This window comes from Microcebus murinus, chromosome 2 (assembly GCF_040939455.1).
Source record: "Microcebus murinus isolate Inina chromosome 2, M.murinus_Inina_mat1.0, whole genome shotgun sequence".
NCBI lineage: Eukaryota > Metazoa > Chordata > Mammalia > Primates > Cheirogaleidae > Microcebus > Microcebus murinus.
The window spans coordinates 73,534,950-73,559,743 of NC_134105.1; the positions used below are offsets into that span (position 1 = coordinate 73,534,950).

The 24,794-nt window shown below is 40.0% G+C and overlaps 1 protein-coding gene across 1 annotated transcript in view; it reads right to left on the reverse strand.

Annotated features, from left to right (window-relative positions):
• Positions 1–14,857: 14,857 nt before the first annotated feature.
• The window catches only part of TGFBR3 (transforming growth factor beta receptor 3), a 188,211-nt gene continuing 178,274 nt past the window's right edge, over positions 14,858–24,794 (reverse strand). The window contains exon 17 of the mRNA XM_012790895.2: positions 14,858–18,237. Coding sequence (XP_012646349.2) covers positions 18,119–18,237 — 119 coding nt within the window. The 3' untranslated portion in view covers positions 14,858–18,118. The remainder of the gene's footprint in view (positions 18,238–24,794) is intronic.

Below are 24,794 nucleotides of genomic sequence, written 5' to 3' on the forward strand. Positions count from 1 at the left end.
TCTGAAGGAGCAGGAAAATATGACCCATAATGAGAAATATCAGCCAATAGAAACTGATGCTCCCAGTGTTGTCCTTGCAAGATGGCACAATATTTGCTTTTAGGAATGAGAACACGGATTCAACAAGAAGGTAAACGATGTTTCAGTTATTTTGTTTAAAAAGCAGAAAAGTATATGATACTTCTTAAAAGGATTTATGTCCCAAATGGAATAAATAGGAACTTAGAGGGGTAAGTTTCACCTCTTTGAAAATAAATCTTGTATCATATGAACAATTTACAACTTCATAGAATTACCACACTGTAAGTGGCCATGGAGATCATCTATTCCCTCACTTGGGAGATGAAAAAATCAAAGCCCAATGACTTTTTGTGGTAAGTAGCAGCTGGGTAATCACTGAGCTATTAGCTCCCAAGCCTATGTGTTTTTTTATACTGCTTCTAGAGCCATCTTAGAAGTATTTATTGAGGATCTTCTATGGAAGATCCACAGTATTTTAAATTCCACAGTATTTATTGAGGATCTTCTATGGAAAGTACTATTCTAAGCACTGGACATGGAGCCATGAATAAGTTGGTAAGGTTCCTCTCTTGTGGAGCTTACATTCTAGGGGGAAAGTCATACAATAAACAAAAAAACAAAGTCTAAGAGTTCTAGATTGGGAGAAGTACTCGGAAGAAAATAAAAGCAGAAAAATGGAATAGAGAGTGATTGGGAGTGAAAGAGAGGTACCTAATTTGATTTGTGTGGTGAAAGAAGGCTTCTCTAAGGAAGTGACATCCACCCTGAGGCCTGAATGATGACAAAGAGCCAGCTACATGAAAATCTGAAGGGACATAATTCCAGGAAAAGGGATAGCAAGTGCAAAGACCCTGAGGTGGGAATGAGCTTGGCATGACCATGGTAACAAGGAATGGAGAGGGGACTAGTGATGAAGAGTCAGGGATTGCAGATTTGCATCCTAGACCTACTGCTAATTCACTATATTGCTGAGGTAAGTCTAGGTGACCGCTAAGGTCTTGTTGTGCTCTGACGTATTATGGTTCTCTGGTCTATTCTGTATGTTCAGTGTGACAGTGACAAGTAGGTGCCATGCAGAGATTCAAGAAATAAAAATAATATCCCAGTTAGGGTGTAAGAGAATGGGCTTTGAAATAGTCTAAACTCATCTGAATCCAGATGTATAAACCACATGCACTTGGGTAACTTCCTTGGGGACTTATTAGAATTCAGCTTCTTTATTGATAAAAATGGGGATAATGCGAACTAGCTCAGTGACCAGAAAAATTAAGATGTGAACAAAACCTAGCACAGATGGTGTTTGGCACCTATTGGTAGCTCAATAAAAGTGTTATTTTCAATCTTCTTTCTGGGGAACATGACAAGTAAGTAGCACCCACCATGAGTCTGGGGGAAATGCCCAAGGAAAGGAGGAAAGGGCTCATTAATCGCATGGTCTGTACGCCACGCCTACTATGTGCCAGGCACTGTTCCATGTGCTGGGGATGGAGGGATGAGCAAGAGAGAGCCTGTTTCTTTTGGAGCGTACATTCTGGATAGGGAGAAACTGACAATAAACAAACTATCTGATTTTGAATCAAAAGTATGCTTTATTATATCTCAAATAAGCAGTACAATTAATCAAAGTATGCGGCTAAACTATCGACACAGTTTTGCCATCTTAATGGTAGCTTGCTTATGCCGGCAGCTAAGAAGCCTTGAGAGAGAGTGGCGATGAAATTGTGAAAGCCGTTTTCCACAGCTTGTTGAGAATGGAATCTTTTTCCTTGCAAGAAGTGGTCCAAAGCCTAGAAGAAGTGGTAGTCAGTTGGTGCAAGGTCTGGTGAATACGGTGGATGGCAGAGAGTTTCCAAGTCCAGCCTCTATATTTGGAACAGCATTGTTTGTGCAACTTGAGGTCGAGCGTTGTAAGAGGATTGGCCTGTCGCTATTGACCAATCTCAGCTGCTTAATCACAAGCATGCTCATCATTTCATCCAATTGGGTGCAGTAGACATTTGCTATAATCGATGAACCAGGTTTCATGAAGCTGTAGTGGATAATACCAGTGCTGTGCCACCAAACAGACACGGTTAGCATTTTTGATGAATATTCTGTTTTGGACTGCATTTCAGCACTTCATCTTTATCCAACTGTTGTGCCAAATGCTTGCGATTGTCAAAAAGAACCCATTTTTCATCACACGTAACAATATCGTATAGAAATGGTTCGCCTTCATGCCTGACAGAAAAGAAAATCAAGATTCAAGACAATTTCTCTTCTGATGCTTGTTTAATTCATGTGGTACCCATCTATCCAGTTTCTTTACCTTGCCCATTTGTTTCCAATGGTCCAATATTATTGAAATAATAATGTCGAACCTTACAAATTCATGCGTAGGTTGAGATGGATTCGCTTCCACTACAGCTTTCAGCTCATCATTATCCACCTTGGTCTCAGCTCACCCACACGGCTCATTTTCAAGATTAAAATCACCAGAATGGAACTTCTCAAACCATCAATATACTGTGTGTTCATTAGCCACATCCTTCCCAAACACTTTGTTGATATTTTGAGCTGTCTGCACTGCATTGGTTCCACGACAGAGCACATACTCAAAAATAACATGCATTTTTTTACTTATCCAGGGTTTAACAAAAATTGCTCCAAAAAGAAGTCAAAGATAATCACAAGCCAAAGCATGCATTTGAAAGAATGAGGATGTACCTTCACAATACAAATAAAACAAGTGTCAAAGTGAAATGTCAGAGATATTTGAAATATCTCTGTCAAAGTGAAATGTCAGAGATACTGTCAAACTTAGTACTTAAGGAAATTGGACATTTCATACTTAATAACCTAATACAACAAGTAAGAAAAATATTAGTGAGGAATAAGTGCTTTTGCAGGCATGAGTATCTAAAAAAAAAGATAAAATAAAAAGAATAAGTGCTATGCAAAGAATTAAATCTGAATGATACAATGGAGCAAAACTGGCTTTCCACTCTGCAGTGGGTGATCAGGGAAAGCTTTTCTCATATGATGCTTAATAGCAAGGAAGAGACAGCTGTGTGATGTGGGGAACAGCATTCCGGCACAGGAATAGCACGTGTGAAGAACTTAAGGCAGCAAAAACATCACAGAGCCTCATGGCTGCAGCATAACAGGGGCAGGACAGTTGTATGAGCTGAAGTAAAAAATAAAGAGGGATCCGATTTCTCAAGACTTTGAGTACAAGGATAATCACAAAGGACTAATCTTCTTAATATACAAGGAATTCCTAGAAATTGAAAAGGTAAAGGCCAACAACCCGATAGAAAAACAGGCAAAGGATGGAAGAGACAGTTCACAGCAAGAGAACAACAAATGATCCTTACACACATAAAAAGACGCACAACTTTGTTCATTATAAGAAAATGCAAATTAAAATTGCTTCGAGATACCATTTTTTAATCCATCAGATTGGCAAAAATACTAAAGTTGGATAATGCACTCCACTGGTACAGCTATGGGAAAACAGGCATTGTTGATAGCAGTGTAAAATGGTGCAACTTCAATGGGATACAATTTGGTAATATCTATTAGAAATAAAAATGCACTTACTCTTTGGCCTGGCAATTATACTTCTGGGAATTTTTCCTTGAGATATGCTTGCACACAAACCAGAGAACCTTTGTTTGAAGCTACTCATTGTCGCATTGTTTTTAATAGCAAGAGGAGGAAACAAGCCAAGTGTGTGTTGAAACGGACAGGTTAAATAAATGATGGTATGTCTCCAAAGTAAAATCATATATGGCTGTAAAAAGGAATGAGAACTGCTTTATACTCTGATATGGAAACAAAACATACTTGGTGAGAAAAGGAAAATACAGAACAATATGTATAGTGTGCTACCATTGTGTACTAAAGGGGAAAATAAGAGATTCTTATTTGCTTGCACTTACTTTAAGAAACATGACAAATTAGAGGAAGTGATTACCTAGGGGGGAATAGAGTGGGCAGACACAGGAGTAGGCACATGATTTAATAAAAAGTATGCTTTTTATATCATTTAAATTTTTGAATCATGTGAGTTATATTTTTATTCGAAACCTTAAAAATAAAAACATTAAAGACAGAAAGGAATAAACAAGAAAACCTGTGGATTGAGTTAAGAACAAATAAAGACCTTGATAAAGAATTTGGAAATTATTTTAAGTGTGATGGGAAGCCATTGTGGAGTTTTAAACATGGGGTTGACAAAATGTAACATATTTTAGAGAGAGCTCTAGCAGCCGAGAGGGAGTCAATTGAAGTGAAACAAGGAGGACACAGAGAGTCTGTCTGATGTGTTGGTCGGTGTTGGGGAGGAGCATGACTTGGACTAGGGTGGCGGTCGGGCAGGGAGAAGGCAGGGGGTCAACAGAACTTGCTGATGGATTGGCTGCGAGAGGTGAGAGAAAAAGAAGCTTTGTGTCGTGAGCCCCGAGGTGGATGATGGTGCTCCCGGAGCCTGGAAAGTGTTAGAATAACTGATAGCTGGGGCAGTTCAAGAAGCTTTGTGGAAAAGGTCACCCGTCAACAGCGCCATGAAGGACGCTAGGATCTGAGGAGGCGGAGAGAAGGCCTTGCAGATGGGGAGGAAGGGATGGGGCAGGCTGCAGCCAGGCTCTGCCCCGTGGACTGCTTGGGTGTCTCTCCTAGCAGTTGCTTCAGTTCTTCTCTCTTGCGGCTCAGCTCAGACCCACCGGCATGAAGTGGCCCGAAACCAAATCCTCCACTTCCCATTACATGCTTCTTTTAAGTGCTTCCCACACTTCCTGTGACTGTTTTTTTGCAGTAACTAAAGAGTTTCTATCACATGCATTGGCATTCTGAGAAATAAAAGGGAAAAAAATCAATCAGTCAAAATAAGTACTGTCTGTGATAAGATTTGTCGCTTTTTCCTTTGCTGGTACAGTACTTTAATTACCTTCTCTTGGATCACTCACCATAATGGAACAGTGAAGAATGGTGGATCTGCCCGGAGTCCAGGCTGGATGCTCCTGCAGATGCTTCTACTTGTAAGGATAATCGGTGGGGTGAGAAGCTTTTGATTTTTCACCCCTCCTCTACCCTTAGGAGAAAGATTTGATAACTAGACTCCTCAGTGGAAAGTCTCTTCTGCAGATGCTGTACTTACCTCGAAAAAGTGGTGCCCCAGAAGTTTGTGTTTCTCATGAGGATTCTTGAAGCTCTGGTTTCCACTTTGGGAGTAGGTTATTATTATCTGCATTGAGTTTAAATAACAACAAAACATTTTTTTTCTCTCTTACTATACCACCCCTCCACCAAACAGAATCCATGTGGCTTTCCCCCTTTAAAATTCAGCATTATTTCAACACTGTTGTCAAGTACATTGTGTTCTTTGCAGAAACTGCGTCACAGGCAGTTTATGAACTGGGACGAGTAACAGACTAGCAAAAGCGGCTCCACCCAAATCGCTTATGAAGAATTCAGGCTTTGGGTCTTTGATTGGTCAAGTGGAAGGAAACAAGTTGAGTTTTAAAGCTGAGAAATTCTTGTTCTCTGTGCCCCTTCCCTCTTTTCTTGTCCAGGTGGTATGCCGCACTCTAGCCCAGAACTGCTCAGTTCCGGGGCCTCTGAGCAGAACGAAAATATTGAGAACATGTTAATAAAAAAGAAAGAGGAGAATGGCTGAGTGTGTGTGTGTGTGTGTGTGTGTGTGTGTGTGTGTGTGTGTGTGTGTGTGTGTTATAGCTGGGGCAGTTCGTAAACACTCACACACTCCCAACGCTCATTTCTTTTTAAGTCTAAATAGGGTTCACTTCAGTCATGTGGTTCTGCCTTTAAACATTTTTGTCTTTTAATAAATTCTCAGAGGCAGTAAATGGATTAAGTCATTAAAAATTAATTCAAGATGTGACCTTCTGAGGAAAGAGAGGTGATGTCATAGGACCTTTATTTTAAGTGTGAAATTGAATATATTAAAGTACAATGTTCAGTTCCTCTGGAAAAAGAAAACGGAGATGGAAATTTAGACACAAAGGTAGAAAACATGCCAAAGCTCAAACTTTAGGTTATCAATTACATCTATAAAAATTAACCCATCCGTTTGCCCATTTTCAAGCATGTTGCATTAGAGGAGAGCAATGTTGTAGGTTTGGCTTTCTTTGAAACCAAAAAGATATCTATATTTTCTTTGAAAATGGTGTTTGGTAATATTTCTTCACTCTATGGAATTATTATACCATTCACAAGTGGCTAGAAGAAGCTATACTTTATGAATGATGTTTGATTAGCTAATATTAATTTTTCCATAAACATTTATGGGGAGGGAGGAAAAGGAGGAACAGCAGCCAATTATCAAGAATACTATGTTGAACCATTAAAAGTTTGGGATAGACCTAGCATTGATCTGCTTTTTATTTACCAGACAACATTTTCTCTATTTTTTTTTTTGAATAATAGGGAAAAAAATCAGATCTATGTTTTTACAGTGAAAATTAGACAACTCACAACTCTTTATAGGTCATGAAATTGTAACCTTTTATGGGTCATGGAATCTTTTAAGAATCTAATGAAAACTATGACTTGCTGTCATATGTTAAGGTCCCAGTGAATTAGATTTATTTCTGGTTGCTCTACTTATCTGTTTGACTAATCTATTTAACTATTCCCATGCTAATGCTATACTATTTTTATTACATGATTTTATACTAAATTTTAATATCTGCTAAGGCCAGACCACCCTCACTATTATTTTTTTAAATCTTAATTCAATGGGAAACAGATGAACTTTTAAATATATGCTTCTAGTAGAATTAAATAATCACCTAGAAGAAAATAAAAATAGACCTTTATCCTCATATCATACATGAAAGTATAGATTAAAAATCTAAATTTTAAAAATATAAGTATTAGCATATATCTAGAGTTAAAGAGACCCTAAGCATGACAAGAAACCCATAGGCCAAAAGGAAAAGATAGGCATATTCAACTACATAAAAATAAAAAATTTTGGTCAGGCACAGTGGCACATGTCTTGTAATCCTAGCACTCTGGGAGGCTGAGGTGGTAGGATCTTTTGAGATCAGGAGTTTGAGACCAGGCTGAGCAAGAGCAAGGACCCATCTCTACTAAAAATAGAAAAAATTAGCTGGGCGTGGTGGTGCTCCCCTGTCCAGCTACTCAGGGGGCTGGGGCAGGAGGATCACTTGAACCCAGGAGTTTGAGGCTGCAGTAAGCTAGGCTGATGCCAGTGCACTCTAGCCTGGGGGATAAAGCGTGTCTCAAAAAAAAAAAAAGAAAAGAAAATTATTTAAAAAAGAGAAAAATTTTGTCTTGGCAATATCCATTATAAACAGGATGAAAAGACAATAATAGACTAGGAAAATATTTCTCATACATGGCATGTGACACATAATTTCACTAATGTGCAACTTATTAAGAAAAAAGACAACTCATTAGAAAAACAGGCAAGGGAAATGGAAATGTACAGAAGAACCTGGAATGACCAATAATTACATAACAATTTAAAACTATCTGTTGATGAAGACAATACAAATTTAAATAATGAAATACAATTTTTCAACCACCAGATTGGCAAAACTTAAAACATGTCATACTGGTAACAATGATAATGGAAGATATTTATTAAGTGATTAGTATATTCTAACAACTATGTGGATTATGTCATCTAATAGTCACAACAATGCTAAGAAGTAGATTTTTTAAAAATAAGGAAATCGCTCAGCTAGCAAGTGGTAGAGCCCAGATTCAAATCCACACAATCAGATGCCTGGAGCCCACGCTCTGTTTCAACACGTCTCCTGTTGATGAGGAAACCAGACAACGGGCATTCTCTACCTGGCCTGTGGCAGTGTGATTTTCGAAAAAGAAAGTAATGTGGCGATAAATACCAATGTTAACATTAAAAACTCATTCCCTTTGACCTCTCATCCCAGAAATTAAAGAATCACTAGAATCTTGGCATTGTCTATTCTTTGAGTACTTGTTTTTCTGTTTTGATATTTTTATTATATTTTGTGTTCTGTTTTGTTGTGAACACATTTTAATTTTCTTAATGGTTAAAAATTTTTTTTCAGTTTCTGTTGGCTCCTTGAATTCGTCTTGGTAAATTACATTTTTTCCCCCAGAAATGCATCTGAGCCATTTACCAAGTTCTTGTCTCCCAATTCCCCATCCACCCTTTCTGTCCACCTGGGACAGACTGGGACTCTGCAAACCTCACCCAAATCCCCAGGCTCTCAGTGTCCTCTGCTCACCTGTTCAGCCCTTCAACAGCTGCTTAACCACTTCGGTACCAGCACCGACTACAGCCGCAGCCACAGATGAGCGCTCACAGCGACTTTAGCCGACAGCCGTGATATGACTTTTCTAATTTTTCATTTATCAAAATAAAATTGTGAACATTTAAAAGTAACAATGAAAACATACATGTATATGTTACCTGTTCTGATTTACATTACAAGTAAAGCTGCCTGTAAAGTAAAACAAGCTTTCAGTGCCTTAAAGCTTTCCTCACCACACAAGAGCAAAACGGACTCCTCGCCAATGCACAGCACAGACCATCGTGCGGACTGTGAGCGCCGGCTGTGGCCGAGGTCTCGCGCCGGTGACCGCCATACCGAAGTGGTTAACCAAGTCCTTATACAGGCATACTGTGTTCTGTTGTGTTTCACTTTATTGTGTTTCGCAGGTATATTTTTTTTCATGGTTTGAAGGTTTGTGGAAACACTGCGTTGAGCAAGTCTATCTCGGCACCATTTTTCCAACTGCATATGCTCACGTTGTGTCTCTGTGTGACATTTTGGTAATTTTCACAATATTTCAGAATTGTTTATTATTCTTATATATGTATGTTGATCTGTGATCAGTGATCTTTGATGTTACTATTATAATTGTTTTGGGGCACCATGAACCTCACCCATGTAAGGTGGCAAAATTAACTGAGAAATGTGCGTGTTCTGATTGCTCCACCAACCTGCTCCACCGACCATCTCTCTCTTTTTCCTAGGATCTCCCTGATGCTTGAGACAAAAGGAACAGATTGAAATTGGGCCAATCAATAACCCTACAATGGACTCTAAGTGTTCAAGTGAAAGGACGAGTCCCACATCTCTCACTTTAAATCAAAAGCTAGAAATGATTTAGCTTGGTGAGGAAGACAGGTCAAAAACCAAGATAGGCCAAACTGATGCTAGCCCTCTAGCATCAGTTAGCCAAGTAGTGAATGCAAAGGAAAAATTCTTGAAGGAAATTAAAAGTGCTACTCAAGTGAACACACAAAAGATAAAGTGAAACAGCCTTATTGCTGATATGGAGAGAGTTGTAGTGGTCTGGATAGAAGATCAAACCAGCCACAACATTCCCTTAAACCACAGCCTAATCCAGAGCAAGGTTCTAGCTCTCTTCAATACTATGAAAGCTGAGAGAGGTGAGGAAGCTGCAAAATAAAATTTGGAAGCTAGCAGGGATTGGTTCATGAAGTTTAAGGAAAGAAGCCATCTCCATAATATAAAAGTACAAGCTAGGTGTGGTGGCTCATGCCAGTAATCCAAGCACCTGAGCCCAGGTGTTTGAGGTTACAGTGAGCTATGACTGTGCCACTGCACTCCAGCCTTGGTGACAGAGGACACCTCATCTCTTAAAAAAAAGAAAAGAAAAAAAATTCAAGGTGAAGCAGCAAGTGCTGATGTAGAAGCTGCAGCAAGTGATCCAGAAGATCTAGCTAAGCTCATTGATGAAGGTGGCTACACTAAACCACAGATTTACAATGTAGATAAAATAGCCTTCTATTGGAAGAGGTGCTACTTAGGACTTTCATAGCTAGAGAGGAGAAGTCAATGCCTGGATCCAAAGCCTCTTAAGACAGGAAGACTCTCTTGTTCGATGCTAATTCAGCTTGTGACTTTCAGTTGAAGCCAATGCTCATTTACCACTCCAAAAATCCTATAGTCCTTAAGAACTATGCTAAACCTACTTTGCCTGAGCTCTGTAAATGGAACAACAAAGATGTGACGGCACATCTGTTTATAGGGTTTACTGAAAATTTTAAACCTTCCATTGAGATCTATTGCTCACAAAAAAAGATTCTTTTCAAAACACTACTGCTCATTGACAATGCACCCGGTCACCCAAGAGCTCTGATGGAGATGTACAAGGAGGTTAATGTTGTTTTCGTGCCTGGTAGCACAACATCCATTCTGTAGCCCCCAGATCGAGAAGTAATTTTGACTTTAAAGCTTTATTCTTTAAGAAATATATTTCATAATGCTAGAGCTGTCATAGATAGAGTGATCCTCTGACGGATTTGGGCAAAATAAATTGAAAACCTTCCAGAAAGGATTCATGCCATTAAGAACATTTGTGATTCATGAGAAGAGGTCAAAATACCAACATTAACAGGAGTTTGGAAGAAGTTGATTCCAACCATCATGGATGACTTTGAGGGGTTCAAGACTTCAGTGGAGGCAGTCACTGCAGATACGGTGGAAATAGCAAGAGCACTAGAATTAGAAGTGGAGCCTGAAGATATAACTCAATTGGTGCAATCTCATGATAAAACTTTAATGGATGAGGAATTGCTTCTTTTTTCTTTCTTTTCTTTCTTCTTTCTTTCTTTCTTTCTTTCTTTCTTTCTTTCTTTCTTTCTTTCTTTCTTTCTTTCTTTCTTTCCTTTCTTTCTTTCTTTCTTTCTTTCTTTCTTTCTTTCTTTCTTTCTTTCTTTCTTTCTTTCTCTCTCTCTCTCTCTCTTTCTTTCTCTCCTTCCTTCCTTCCTTCCTTCCTTCCTTCCTTCCTTCCTTCCTTCCTTCCTTCCTTCCTTCCTTCCTTCCTTCCTTCCTCCCTCCCTCCCTCCCTCCCTCCCTCCCTTCCTTCTTTCCTTCTTTCTTTCTTTCTTTTTCTTTGAGAGTCTCTCTTGCCAGGGCTAGAGTGCCATGGTGTCAGCCTACCTCACAGCAACCTCTAACTCCTGGGCTCAAATGATCCTCCTGCCTCAGCCTCCCGAGTACCTGGGACTATAGGCATGTACCACCGTGCCTGGCTAATTTTTTCTATTTTTTAAAGTTGTTTGGCCAATTTCTATTTATAGTAGAGATGGGGGTCTCACTCTTGCTCAGGCTGGTTTCGAACTCCTGAGCTCAAGCAATCCTCCTGCCTCGGCCTCCCAGAATGCTAGAATTACAGGCATGAGCCACTGCACCCAGCCTGGAATTGCTTCTTATAAATTAGACAAGAAAATAGTTTCTTGAGACAGAATCTATTCCTGATGAAGATGCTGTGAACATTGTTGAAATGACAACAAAGGATCTAGGAAATTCCATAAAATTAGTTGATAAAGCAGCAGCAGGGCTTGAGAGGGTTAATTCCAATTTTGAAAGCAGTTCTACTAAGGGTAAAATGCCATCAAAGAGCATGGCGTGCTACAGAGAAGGCTTTCTTGACAGGAAGAGTTAATTGATGTGGCAAACTTCATTGTTGTTTTAATTTTAGAAAATGCCACAGCCACCCCAAGCTTTTGCAACTACTGTACTACCCTAAGTAATCAGCAGCCATCAACCTCGAAGCAAACCCTTCACCAGAAAAAAGATTATGACCCACTGAAGGCTCAGATGATTAACATTTTTTAGCAATAAAGTATTTTTAAATTAAGGTATGTGCATTGTTTTTTAGACATAATGCATTTAATAGACTATAGTATAAACTTTTTTTTTTTTTTTTTGAGACAGGATCTAACTCTGTTGCACAGGCTGTAGTGCAGTGGTGCAATCATAGCTCACTGTATCTTCAAACTCCTGGGCTCAAGCAATCCTCCCACCTCAGCCTCCCAAGTAGCTAGGACTACAGGCACATCATTATGCTTGCTCTTTTGTTTATTTTTTTGTAGAGACTGGCGTCTTGCTTTGTTACCCAGGCTAGCCTCAAATTCCCATCCTTAAGTCATCCTCATGCCTTGGCCTCCCACAGTGCTGGGATTACAGGCGTGAGCTATCACGCCCTGCCTGTAAACATAACTTTTTTCTATGCCCTGGGAAACCAAAAAATTTGTACAACTCGCTTTATTATGATATTTGCTTTATTGCAGTGGTCTGGAACCTAACTCCCATATCTCCATGGTATGTCTGTATTAATTTCTCTGTGTGGAAATACCCAGTGTGGTTTGTTTCCCCACCAGAACTCCAACTGACCCTGACATATCACTCACATATTCTAAGTTTTCTTATTTGAATAAAGTTGTTGATGGTAATCCCTTATTAAAATCTCTGCAATATCTGTTGTATGTTTTTTCATTCCTAATGCATGAGTTTATTTTTACTTTATTTTTGTCTATCACCAGTCGTCTTTTTAAGTAATAATAAACATCCTACATTGAATACTCTTTCATTTTCAATCTTTTTTCCAATATAAGCACTTTATAGCTCTAAGTTTCTATTAGATAACTGTTTGCTACATGTTTGAGTGTAGTATTTTTATTCTTCAAGTCTCACCTTTTACTTTCCTTTGAGTTCTTCTTTTACACAAGTGTTTTTAAGTTGTTCTTTTCATATTAATTCCTAAACTAATTTGCATTGTGGTTAAATAACCTGATCAATATGATTGAGTTCCCTTATGTTTGCTGAGAATTCCGTGTGGCTCTAGTAGTGGTGTGTACAAAATTCTCAAATCTGGGTGCACAGGACACTATGTACACCCACTAGATCAAGCTTAATAGCATTGTTCAAATTTTCCATAACCAAATTTTTTTGACATCAACTTCTGAGTGATAAGTTAAAATATCCTGCTATGATGACGAATTTGTCTGTTTCTCTTTGTGATTCTGTGACTTTTTTTTTTTTTTTTTTTTGCTTTGAAACACTAGAATGCAAGGACATACATATAAGGATATTAACTGCAGCAGAGTATACTGGAAAAACCTAAAAATAACACTTCCAAATGTCATTAGTAAAATTGGCTGAATTCATTATATAACTTACGTAGCCATCAAAAAACATGAACTTGTTTGGTATCTAGTAATCCAGAAGAAGGTCTATGTTAAGTGAAAAAGGCAAGTTGCAGAGTATGTACATTGCTATCCCACTTGTAGTCAACAAAACAAAAACTCTTCTCTTCGTAAACATGTTTCAATACATTTGAGTTTGGAAAAAGGCTAATATCAATTCCTCTAGAGAAGTGATGGGGGAGGGGGAAGGATAGCATAAACAAATTATCTTTTGTTTTATTTCACCTCCTACAATAACCATGTTTTACTTGGGCAATTTAAGCTAAGCCTAGTAAGAAAGTGATGATTAGCACTCATCTTAGGTGGCCTGATAGATATGCCATGTGAAAAAGTCACAAATGTTATCATCCAATCTTATTATAGTGGCATGTACATATTGATATGAATATAAGGTAGCATCTGGGAATACATACACTAAAGCAGTATTCTTAGATCCAAGGGGGAGGATTATGAAGCTTTTTTACTGCTATATGTTTGTATTCATTTTATGCACATATTATGTGAGCAAGAAAGATATTTTTTTTGTAAAGAATTAGAGGATGTAACTACAAAAAAGCTACAGACGCTTTCACCAAAAACAACAAAAGCCCAGACATATCTGCTCAAAAATGTTCCATACAATTCCAGGCAGTTGATAGACTCTCTCAAGCCCCTTATGGATCACCTAGGTTTCTGCTCCCATAGCTACCAGTAGAGTTTAATGGTGGAAAAATTAGTTGACCTGCCAAATTCTCCTACATATCCTCTGAGATTGCAGGGGGCAATCACGGCACTGAAGAATGGCTGGACTCTCATCTGTACTGAGCACTCCAACCTTGCCCACGTGAGGCGCAACTTAAACTGTTCCTGTTCTATGGGCATCTACCTGTGTAGGGTGTGAGGTGCGGGTTGCTGGCTTTGATACCAAACCATCTAAGTCATCAAGTTTAAAAGGGAGGAAGAGATAGGGGTTGGGAGTATGGTTTGTAAACGCACACTCAACGTTATAACGTAATCTTGATGGTCAACAAGAACTGTTTTCATAATACAGGTTTGTCTGGGGGTGGGGGAGGGGTGTATGCCAAACAGAACTGAGCTCCAGAGAGGTGAGAGAAGTAGCTGGGAAGGCAGGCAGATTACCCTCCTTGGAGACATGCTTAGGAATTTCAACTTCATCCCGAAGGCAAATGGAGAATTACATAAAGGCATCAAGTTGGGAAGAAACATCATTTGAGTCTTTTTAGGACTACTTTGGATGCATGGTGGAGAAGGGATTAAGGGGAACCAGACAGGAAGCTGGCATCCTAGTTAAGAGTCGGTTGCAGTAACTCAGCTCAAGAGATAATGGTTCTTGAGCAATGGGTAACAGCAGTTGGAGGAGGAATGTGTCAGTGGTTTAGGAGAAAGAGATATTTTAGAGGTAGAATAACTCTTGGACTCCATTCTAGGGTGGGGAAGCCAAAGATGCTCCAGTTAGATTCCCTGGTTTCTGGCTTGGGCAACTGGAAGAGGTACCATACTGAGATACGGAATGCTGGAAGCTCACTGGGGAATGAGGAAGGGATGAAAAGTCATCGTATATACATACTATTTTTCTATCCTTGACTCCTGGAGACTGACAGAAGGCCCAGGAATGGATTCCAGGGCTGGACACCCACTTCCACATCTCCTGTCTTTCTGAAAAGAGGGACTGCTCCTGCTGCACTGTCCCTCTGGCCTGTCCACCCTCCCCTCAGCTTCTGAGAACCTCTTAGCCTTCCCTCCTTCTTCCTCATCAGCACAGCTGGAGCAGACAATACATGTAGAAAGCCACAGTGAAAAAGGTTATCAGCCTGAGGGTAGAATTTAATAATGACCAAACAAGACACATATTAATAATGGATATATATCTTTTTATTATGCACAGATAAAGGACTTAAAATTGTGGTTATCAAAACTATACATCTAAGCACGTTCACAAAACAGCGGACACATTGAACAGAGAAAAGAATACAACAGGGGTGTTCAAACTGGCCACAGGAATTTTAAGGGTACTCTTTTTACCCTCATTGATGATGAAAAACAGCAACAAAATCAGGCTCATTCAGGAAAACCCAGAAGAGAGAAGTATTGTACTCGGAAACTGATAATAGTCCTTTTTTAGAAAAACATCTGTCAATTTCATGAACAATCCCCAGATAAAACAAACAGGAAAAAATACCACATACAGGACTCACCCAACAAAATGTGCTCTGTTAACAGAACCAGCAGTACGATCATCACTCAAACCATGAGGTAGTTATGGTACAAAGACTGGCACGCATGTGCGCACCCCACACACGCTCACAATCATGCCTGCTAAGAACACGTGCAGGAAATGGGTTTACAATCTTATTATGAGACAAGGAAAAGACCCTTTTTTTTTTTGTTTAGAAAATGCTATAGAAACGGTTTATACAGAAGAAATCTCTGGCTTTTTAAAATATAGAGTAACAGCTGGTAAACACCACATGGTGAAAGGCTATAGCTTATTACACAGACAATCTGCCTTGGAGTTTAAAGCATTTCAAACACAGCTTTATCACCAAACAAATAAAACAAAATGGCCTCTGCAAGTTAAGGGTGTAGCCTGCAAAAATAACAAAAGACTATGCAGATAGATGAGTTCAACTGAAATATAACAATAGTTTTAAAGAAACTTACAGAACATGTTATAAAAGTAGAGCTTGTACTTTACATTAAAACTGTGAAATATGAAGCAATCAGAAATACTGCAACAAGAAGCTAGGGAGAAAACACCTTATTTTTTAATATTCTGTTTTAAGAAATATTTCAGGAATACATTCACTCTTCAATATGGGATCAGGTTTCATTAACTTGGGTTTCTTAATCTAAATAATACTTCTGACGATGAGATCCAAACAAATAAAAGGTAATTTTTTTCTCTCTTTCAAAAAAAATCTTTTGGTTTGCATCTATAAATGTGTAAATTTTAAATTATTTATAAAATCATTGGTAATGTAGCATCTCTCTTAAAAATATACATTTAAATATATTACAGAAGGTTTTAACTTTGCCCATTTAAGAAATGGATCTTTTAATACCTGATAGCTAATTTTCTTTTTAACAACATGGAAAGGGTTTTTTAAAAAGCAAAGGACTGATCAAAAGAATTCACAGTAGCTGAAATTAAACATTTCTTATGGAGTAACTTAAATTTATCTAAAACATTTAAATATATCTTTATACACAAATTTTTGTAGTAAAATATAGCTATAAGTGACTTAAAGACTCTAGTCTTCTTTGAAGACATCTTTAAACTTTTTTATACATAGAATATGCTAAAACAATACATTCTGCTGAAGGTTAGGCAAAGCGCATTATTTTTAAACACAGGTAGCGTAATCTATGTCCTCCACTCTGATACCCTTACATTAAAGAAAAATTAAAGGAAAAAAATTTTCTAACCTCATGTCTTCTTTACTCATATGTGGATATCTGAAAAATTTTCAATATATCAATTTGGATAGATCAAAAATTTCAGCTCTACAGTAATCTTTTTTGGTTAAAATTATCCCCATTAAATGTCTATATCTATCAAATCAATCAGATTGGGAAATAATGACTGTCATTCTCCACCTACGTGTTTGCGGTGTAGACGCTGCCTTAAGGTTTTGAGTTTCGTCAACATTTCCTACTTGAGGCTCCATTCACAGAGAATAGGTATTATTTTAAGGGGAGTTGAGATTTGCTTATGAATATTTTAGAGCAAAATCTAATTTGTTCTACTTATGAAATTCTAAGTAATTTAAGGGGAATTTTTGGGAAAAGAAAACTAAATAACTTACAATGAAGCTATGTTCGGCAATAAATGATTTGGCATGGAAGTTTCCCTCACATTCTTTTTTAACGTAGAGGTATCACTGAGCTTATTTTAGCTGCAAAGTGGCATCATATTATTCCATTTAATGAAATTCACCTCAAATCTTTTTTGAGTTTGGGATATATTTAAGGCAAGAGAACTAAAGCAATCCAAATGAGTCCCCTTTTCCATAGCTCAGCACTGTCTTGGCAGAACTGGTAACACTATTCAAAACCAGCTGGAATCCAACATGACCTGCCGTGCATTTGCATCTCACAAGAGTTTGGTTTTTACAAAAGGGCCTATTTTAAAAATATTGACATGTTTTGTGTAGAAACATTTACCTTACCAAATATACTTAAGAATAAGTTGCAACTCTGAAAACATAGGACATTTTCAAAGGGGAATGAATTTTCTCTTCTTCAACTAGGAAAATTTGAATGTGCCGGATGACATATTACATATTTGTATTTACATACACATACAAATATACCACTGTGCAAATTTCTCCTTGACTTGATGACAGAATTTTGCCTCAATTTATACATTAATTTATCAGAACAAAATGTCAGAAATGGGCACATATCTGTGGTTCTAGATTTTGGCCATTTTCTATTTCCATATGCCTATAAGAAATATAACATTTGCATGAAGACATTTTTGCAGTTGGTGTATGGAGTGTGGGAATAAACAGGAAGCTGATAAGGTAATCAGCACTGGTTTTGGCCCAGGGCACAAGAAAGGAATGTTGCCTTGATGGGGTCAGGATGCGGTCCCCGCAGGCACCATCCACGGGGATGGGCCAGGCCCCACGGGGTGTGGCATCAAGGTCAGAAGTGCGCATGCCACGAAGGTGCGCGTTAGACATGGAGGAACGCTTACAAAGCCTTGAAGCATTTCTTTTGTTTTACATCTTGGTTCAGGTATAAAAGTATCTTTGGCCACATCTCCTCACTGGTTCGTTCTACTATCTGGCTATTATCCTTTTACAAACTCCTTGAGTCTGGGTAAAACTCAGGGCCCCAAATTATGGATGTTCTTGACTGGACAAAGCAGCATTTTAAGAACTGGCAACATGTTTCACATTGAAAACCCCCAGGCCTGTGAGGGCTGGTGGAGAAGGCCACCCCCTTAGCTTCTCACCTGGATTCTACATTAGCCCTGGGTGGGAGGTGAATACAACGGGTGATCTTTACACTGAAATTCACTCACTCTTTACAAGGGGACCGAAATCCAGCCTCCCGGGTTGGGGGCTCGGGGCAGGCCCCGCCGTGGCAGCGGCGGGCAGGGCCGGGCTAGGCCGTGCTGCTGCTGGAGCAGGGCGTGCTCTGCGTGCTGCCGATGCTGTGGGCCGCGCTGCTGTTTTCCGAGGCCGGCGGGGACGTGGGGACTTGCTGCCTTCCTGCTGTCTCCCCTGCAGTTAATAATGAAAAGGAGGGGCAAAGAAAGACTCCTGTTACACATGTGCATTCCCCAGAAGAACATTTCTCCTGCCTTTGCCTTTTTATCTAATGTTTTTCTCAACCGCAGGCAGAAGCAGCTAGCCCTGGTCCTGGATGGCTGGAAGACCTTATACTGTAAGGTTTTTCTGCTGTTTTTAAAACATCCTGCATGGGAAAATGAGAACAGCCTTCCAGGTGACTGACAGGCAGTTAGAGTGAGTGGCTAAGACCCCTGACAGTTGATGACAAGAGTCCCTGGATTTCAGGGCCTACCATGTTTGAAGAAACCACCATCTGGGCTGTGTGAGCCAACTGAACAGCACCTGTATTCAGGAAGCACTGTCCGTCTTCTTTCTCGAGGATACCATCGGGTTTGGAGGGTAAGACTTTCACAACGCAGTAAGAGAACCGTGGCAGTTTGGGGGCCTTTTTCTGAACACACTTGGTAAAAACTGGGGTGAAGTCTAGCTTTTTGTCCTAGCTATAGCAGAGAGAGCCTTGTGTGCCAAGTAAATAACCTACCTGAGAAATGGGGGCGGGAGGAGGCTACCCTAAGAAAAACCTTCTGGGGAAGGGGTCTGGCTGTTTGCACACGGGGACTGCAGTCGCCAGCGAACAGCCCCCGCTTCCAGGCGAGGCTCACTGTGGAGCAGCGTGAGTATCTCCTGACACTTTCAGCATCCCACTTTTCATTACACACCCCACTGCATTTTACTAAACTCATTCTTCGTGCCAAATGTGCAGTGCTTTGGAGAGGGAGGAAACCTCGGGTCACACACATGGTTTGCATTTAGCAGTTCAAAAAGCCCTAGAGTTAGTCTTCTCTTCAGCAAAACCGGCCTCAGTGCAACCCTCACAAAACTGCTCTAGGTAGTGAAAAGTGATCAGGGCTCTCGGATGCAAAACATTTCATTTTCTGCATTTTCTTTGAAAAATCAGAGCACAAACTTCATACACTTCTTGTAAGCAGTCTCCCCCCTCCAATGTGGGAAGCCCCAGAGGGCCAGGTCTGTTTACGAACGAGCCTCCTCTTTCCTGTCATGCTGAAATACACATCTATCAGCCTGAGATAAGCAACCTCCCGGCTGCTTCATTAAAACAAAACACTGGAGCAAAGGCTCTGCCTCCAAGTACAGGAACTCACCCCGTTACTAACAGTCCTTTCTGGGGCCCTCAAAAGCCTCTGCCAAAAAAACAGTTCTGCAAAATGTAGAGCTGGCTCATGCCCCCAGGTCTGGTTACGGCTCTGCCTGCCACCCATTTCATGAACCGCACAGCTACACACACTTTGCATCAACCTTGGAACATGTATATGCTTGTATATTTGGCCCATGCTGTATTTCCTCTAATTATCTTTTCTTCTGGGATTGGTGGGAAGGAAAGGTCAATATTCCTGAGAAGCAGAAAAATACTGTATTTATCCTCTTTCCTTTTGGAAATCTGTATTTTGGACCCTCCCCCTTCATGTGTGTATGTTATTAAGAATAGAGAATGTGCCACAATGTCAGTAACTTTATTTCAAGAAGGCAATCAAATCTCTAAACTGTTTTGATGTAAAAAAACAAACAAGGAAACAAACAAACAAAAAAACCCAAACAAAACAAAAACACCTCCAGACACCTGAAACGACTGACTCTAGATGTACTTTAAGAATTCAGTCCCCTGGCAACCCATACCTTGATACACACCCAGCTGGGTGCTTGTGTTGTCGATCAGACAGACTGATGTGGCTATATATGGCCAACAATTAAGAAATATCTTCTCCCATTTAAATAAAGGATATATCAGCAGGCAGGTAGTCAGCAGTAAGGGAGGCAGAAAAGCAGGCAGTAACTCAATCCCCTCTCTGTTATTTGGCTGGCCTGGGCTTCACATGCTCGGCCTGATAGCACCTAGAGCAAGATGGCCGTGCCTCATCTAGCGACAGTGAGCAAGTCTGTCTTCTCCAGAATTTGACACGTGCTTGATTGTTCATATTCAGGAAAACTGCCCAGTACTCTGCCCTGCCCAGGAAGTCTGAATATTTGCTTTCCGATGTCTATTTGCCAAATATAATTTGTTGCCATGTCAGTTTATTTCAATCAGTGCCCATTATAAAGGACTTTCAACTTCCTGAGTTTTGGAAACTCTTGTCCTGGTAATACAAAACACTGTTCAAAATAAAACCCAAAATAAAACAAAGCAAAAAAGCCCCTTACACTCTAGACTTCAGGATACATTTCTCCAACATGGACAAGTCAAGCTAACCTAATGTTCTACTGACTTTGATCCAATAACGTGCCAAAGAGAATCTGCTGGGAAATACTGAAAATCTCCTCTTTAGAGTATCCCTTCTACCTCTGTGGCTATTTTCACATGTAAGACACAAGACTTCTCAATATAATAAAAATTTTAAAAACTTCTACCTTTTGACAAAATTAAGCAAAAATTTTTTTTGTTGTCAGATAGAAGTGACACTATTGAAAAATTCACCATAAGGAAGAAAGTTTAATGTGAAGATGCTTCTGCTTAAAGGGCCAACAGTCCCCTGGGTTTTCTGAAATAGGTCCTTCAGCTTTCTGCTCTCTGTCACAGTGACCTCTGATTTCTTGGAGCACCAGCTTTCTCTAAAATATCCCTTGGGTGACAAATAGAACCAGGCTCCTTCTGGAGGAGATGGCAGGGAGGACCTCTTGGCTAAGCAGAGAAGGCCCAGTCAACAAATGTAACAAGTTCAAGGAAGGCTCCTTGCTCATCAATATCAAACTTGGCCATCAGAGGAAATGCGTTCAGTCTTCATGCTCTGCTCCTAAAATCTCAAACCACATTGAGTGGTGAGGGAGTTGGGGAGGAGGGAGAGTGGGCAGGGAAAGAGGCATTTGGAGCCCAGAGTACTCTAGAGCAGAAGGGTATGTGGAGGATAAGGACACGAAGGATTAATTTCACCTATCTCCTATGTGAGCTATAGTTGAGCCTAGATTTTGCCAGAAATGCTATAAGAAACAGAAAAACAAAGCCAGGTGTGGTTGCCTGTAGTCCTAGCTACTGGGGAGGCCTAGGCAGGAGGATTGCTTGAGCTCAGGAGCTTGAGGCTATAGTGAGCTATTGTCACAACTGTGACTAGCCACTGCACACTCCAGGCTGGGCAACATAGTGAGATCCTGCCTCAAAAAAAAAAAAAAAAAAGGAGAGAATCTCTTTTATTTCTTTAGGTTAGCGTAGAATTGTCGAGATCGCATTTTTCTGCCACCTCTTTGGCATCTACTTTACAACTGGATTCTTATCCTAAATCTTTCACCATGACAGGTCCCGGGGAAGAGAATGTCTAAGGCAGAAGTGAATAACATGGAAAGGCTTTAAACAGAAGAATTTAAAGGAAAGGTGAGAGGAATCTTGATATTTAGCCCAAAGGAGACTATTTGCAAACACTGCCCTTGAGGATTACTACAGAGGGTGGCAGACAGCTGTTCTCTACCTCCCTGGAGGGCAGAACATGAGGAAATGAGTTTAAATGGCAGGAATATGGATTTAAGTCCATAGAAACAAGAACTTGCTGATTACGAGGACTGGTTAGTTACAGAGGGAATTTATGGAATATCTCAGGAGATATTTAGGCGTAGGATGGAAAACCATATGCCTGGGGGCTATTTAGATTTAATAATCTTTGATGCTGAAAAGAAAACAAATATATTTTCCTCAGACCTGTGTTATTTGTGATTTTGTACCAATCACTGTCTTGATTAATTGTAATTAATTCACATACTCCTTAAGGAGATTGAACTAGACTACCTTTAGTTTAGGAAAGGCTTCAATTACTTTTTTCAAAAGCCATTCATCCCTACTTTCCAAACTGAAGGATCTTCCTTTTGCAAGAAAAACTTTCCAGGGTTAGGTGTTGTAAGTTATGGGGAAAAGGAACAATGTTCCAAGGCAGGGCTCTTTCAAAACATCCCGCCTACTACTTTCTTTCTATATCCCCGTAGTATGGCCAGCCTGCTTGCACCTGCACTTTGGTTTTCTGCAGATAATCTTACTTTGTGGTCCCTGAAGAGCATACAAAGTCTGATAATAATTAAAAGGGGTGGAGGAGGGAAAAAGAAGACAGCTGGGGGAGGAGAGCCATCGTCCACATATATCTTTACAACCCCTAGGTGTGGACTGCAGTCAGAAATTGGACTGGAAGCTCTAGTTTGTTCAACTGCTAGTCTTGTTACCTGAGTAGGTATATTAACCACATTTCCTTCTAGTAAACAGAGACCATCCCTACTTCACAGGATTATTAGGGGTGAGAGTGCTTAAAATAAGAAATGCACATGAAAAGCTTTTTGAACTCTTTCAAAGTTCTACAAAAATGTAAGATATTCAAGGCTGCTCTGATGTGTAAGTAGGACCAAAAAAATCTAAGAGTGGCATGAACACTCTGTTTCACACAGCAAAACAAAACGCTGAGGTTTTGAATGAGGCGTGTCTGTCTTAATCCCTGGGGCTTCTACTCAGCAATCCTCAGCGGAACACACCAGGTGTTCTTAAAACAGAGTCAAGCACATACCCAGAAGTCCACCTGAGTCAGGTAACAGCATTTAATTAGGAGCATCTCTGGAGGCTCCGGTGTTTTTAGAGGTCTGAGGTTTCTCCAAGTTCCCAAGCCTAGCCCAGGTGAAAAGAGCAAGAAGACAGACTAAGGTGTGATAATACAGGACGCAAGACAACGAGTCCCAGGAATCAGAAAGAGCAGCTAGAACAGATGGGAACCCCAGTGTGATTGTAAAGAAGGCAGGATCCACTCTCCTCACATTCAAATGCCCGTATCACTGTTTTATAAAATAGTTAAGCACAGAGGGTTAAGATGAATGCCTTCGCTTTCCTGGTGTCTGTCAGCATGTCTTTCTCTCTCAAGAAACAAAGCTCCTTCCATAGCATCTTCCATATCCTTCCTTCCTCCTTCTCAACCTTTCCTTGGTTACCATGAGAGTTTTACAGGAAACTTAATTCTTCAAATAAGAAACAACATTTCTTCCTTCTCCAGTGAGACTTATCTTGCCAGTTCTCCATTTTTCTGACACTATTCACTCAGTTGTTGCCTTCCCAGTGGTTGACTTGGCGTGTAGTTGGGTCTCCACCTAAACCAATCTATTGCATTGTCCGTCTGGTTACTTTCTTCCTCCGAATATATGTAAGCTCCATGAAAGCAAGGACTCTGTGTTGTTCATGGCTAATTTACCAGGGCCCAGAACAATTTTTGGCATATTATTATTTAATAATAGCTAAAAAAAGTTTATCAAATGAGTGAAAGAATGAATGAGTAAACAAACAAAATCTGGCATATACTAAACAGATGCAAAAATAACCAAAATAGATGTTAATTAATAAGTTTACTATCTCATAAGCAAAAAGAAGATAAAAGTATCATGTGACATGCCCTTTAAATTTGTAATAACTGAATGGGAAGAGAAGGGTGAACTCTGAATCAAGAAAGTAGGGTTTGAGTCCTGACCACTATTAACTATGTAGTTCTCTGGGCCTCAGTTTCCCCATATATAAAAAGGAGATGCTGAAACAGACCAGTAATTTTCAAAAGATCCCTCTTTAAGAAATGGATTTAAAAAGCAAGGACAAGAATTTGCACAGAGTTGGTGCATTTTAAGGCACTGACTTGCGTTCCTTCCCTAATCTCATCAGAATGGCAGTCAATGGATTTTTAAAAAGGCATAAACCCACAAGAACAAAAATAACAAACGTGAAGACAACAGCAATAAAATACTGGAAGCTGGTGAGGAAACGGGTGAATGGTAACTGACTTAACAGACTCAAGAGAGCCAAAACCCACGCTAACAGTGGGGAAAAGGCTGAGAAACAACACATTTATGTTCCAGAACCCTCAACTCAGGAAATAGTGGCATCAGGCACCTCTGGAAGATGGTGACCATGGGGATATAAGCAGAGGGGTTGGCTGACCTTCTGTATAGCAGCGAGACTTCTCTCAATCTCCTGCCTCACTCCACCCTACTAGGACCCTGCCCTTCCTCATCCAGGAAGACGACAGGAAGTTTACTCTCTCAAGAGGGTGAAACTGAAGGCTCCAGGAATGACGAATACCAGGCACAGTTGAGGGCAAGAGAACTGCACTCCAAAAGGGTAGTTCAGTGAACGTGTTTTGGCTGACGTGGGCTTCATGTGCTCGGCCTGACAGCACCTAAAGCAAGATGGCCCTGCCTCATGTAGCGACAGTGAGCAAGTTTGTCTCCCCCGGAATCTGACATGAGCTTCATTATTCCCATTCAGGGAAAATGGCCAGTACTATGCCTGCCCAGGAAGTCTGAATATTTGCTTTCTGATATCCACTTGCCAAATATAATTTGTTGCCATGTCAGTTTATTTTAATCAATGCCCATGAAAAAGGTCTTTCATGCTGGGCACAGTGGCTCACGCCTCTAATCCCAACTCTTTGGGAGGCTGAGGTGGGAGGACTGCTTGAGGCCAGGAGTTCAAGACTAGATTGAGCTAGAGACCTCATCTCTACAAAAAAAAAAAAGAAAAACTAGCTAGGCAT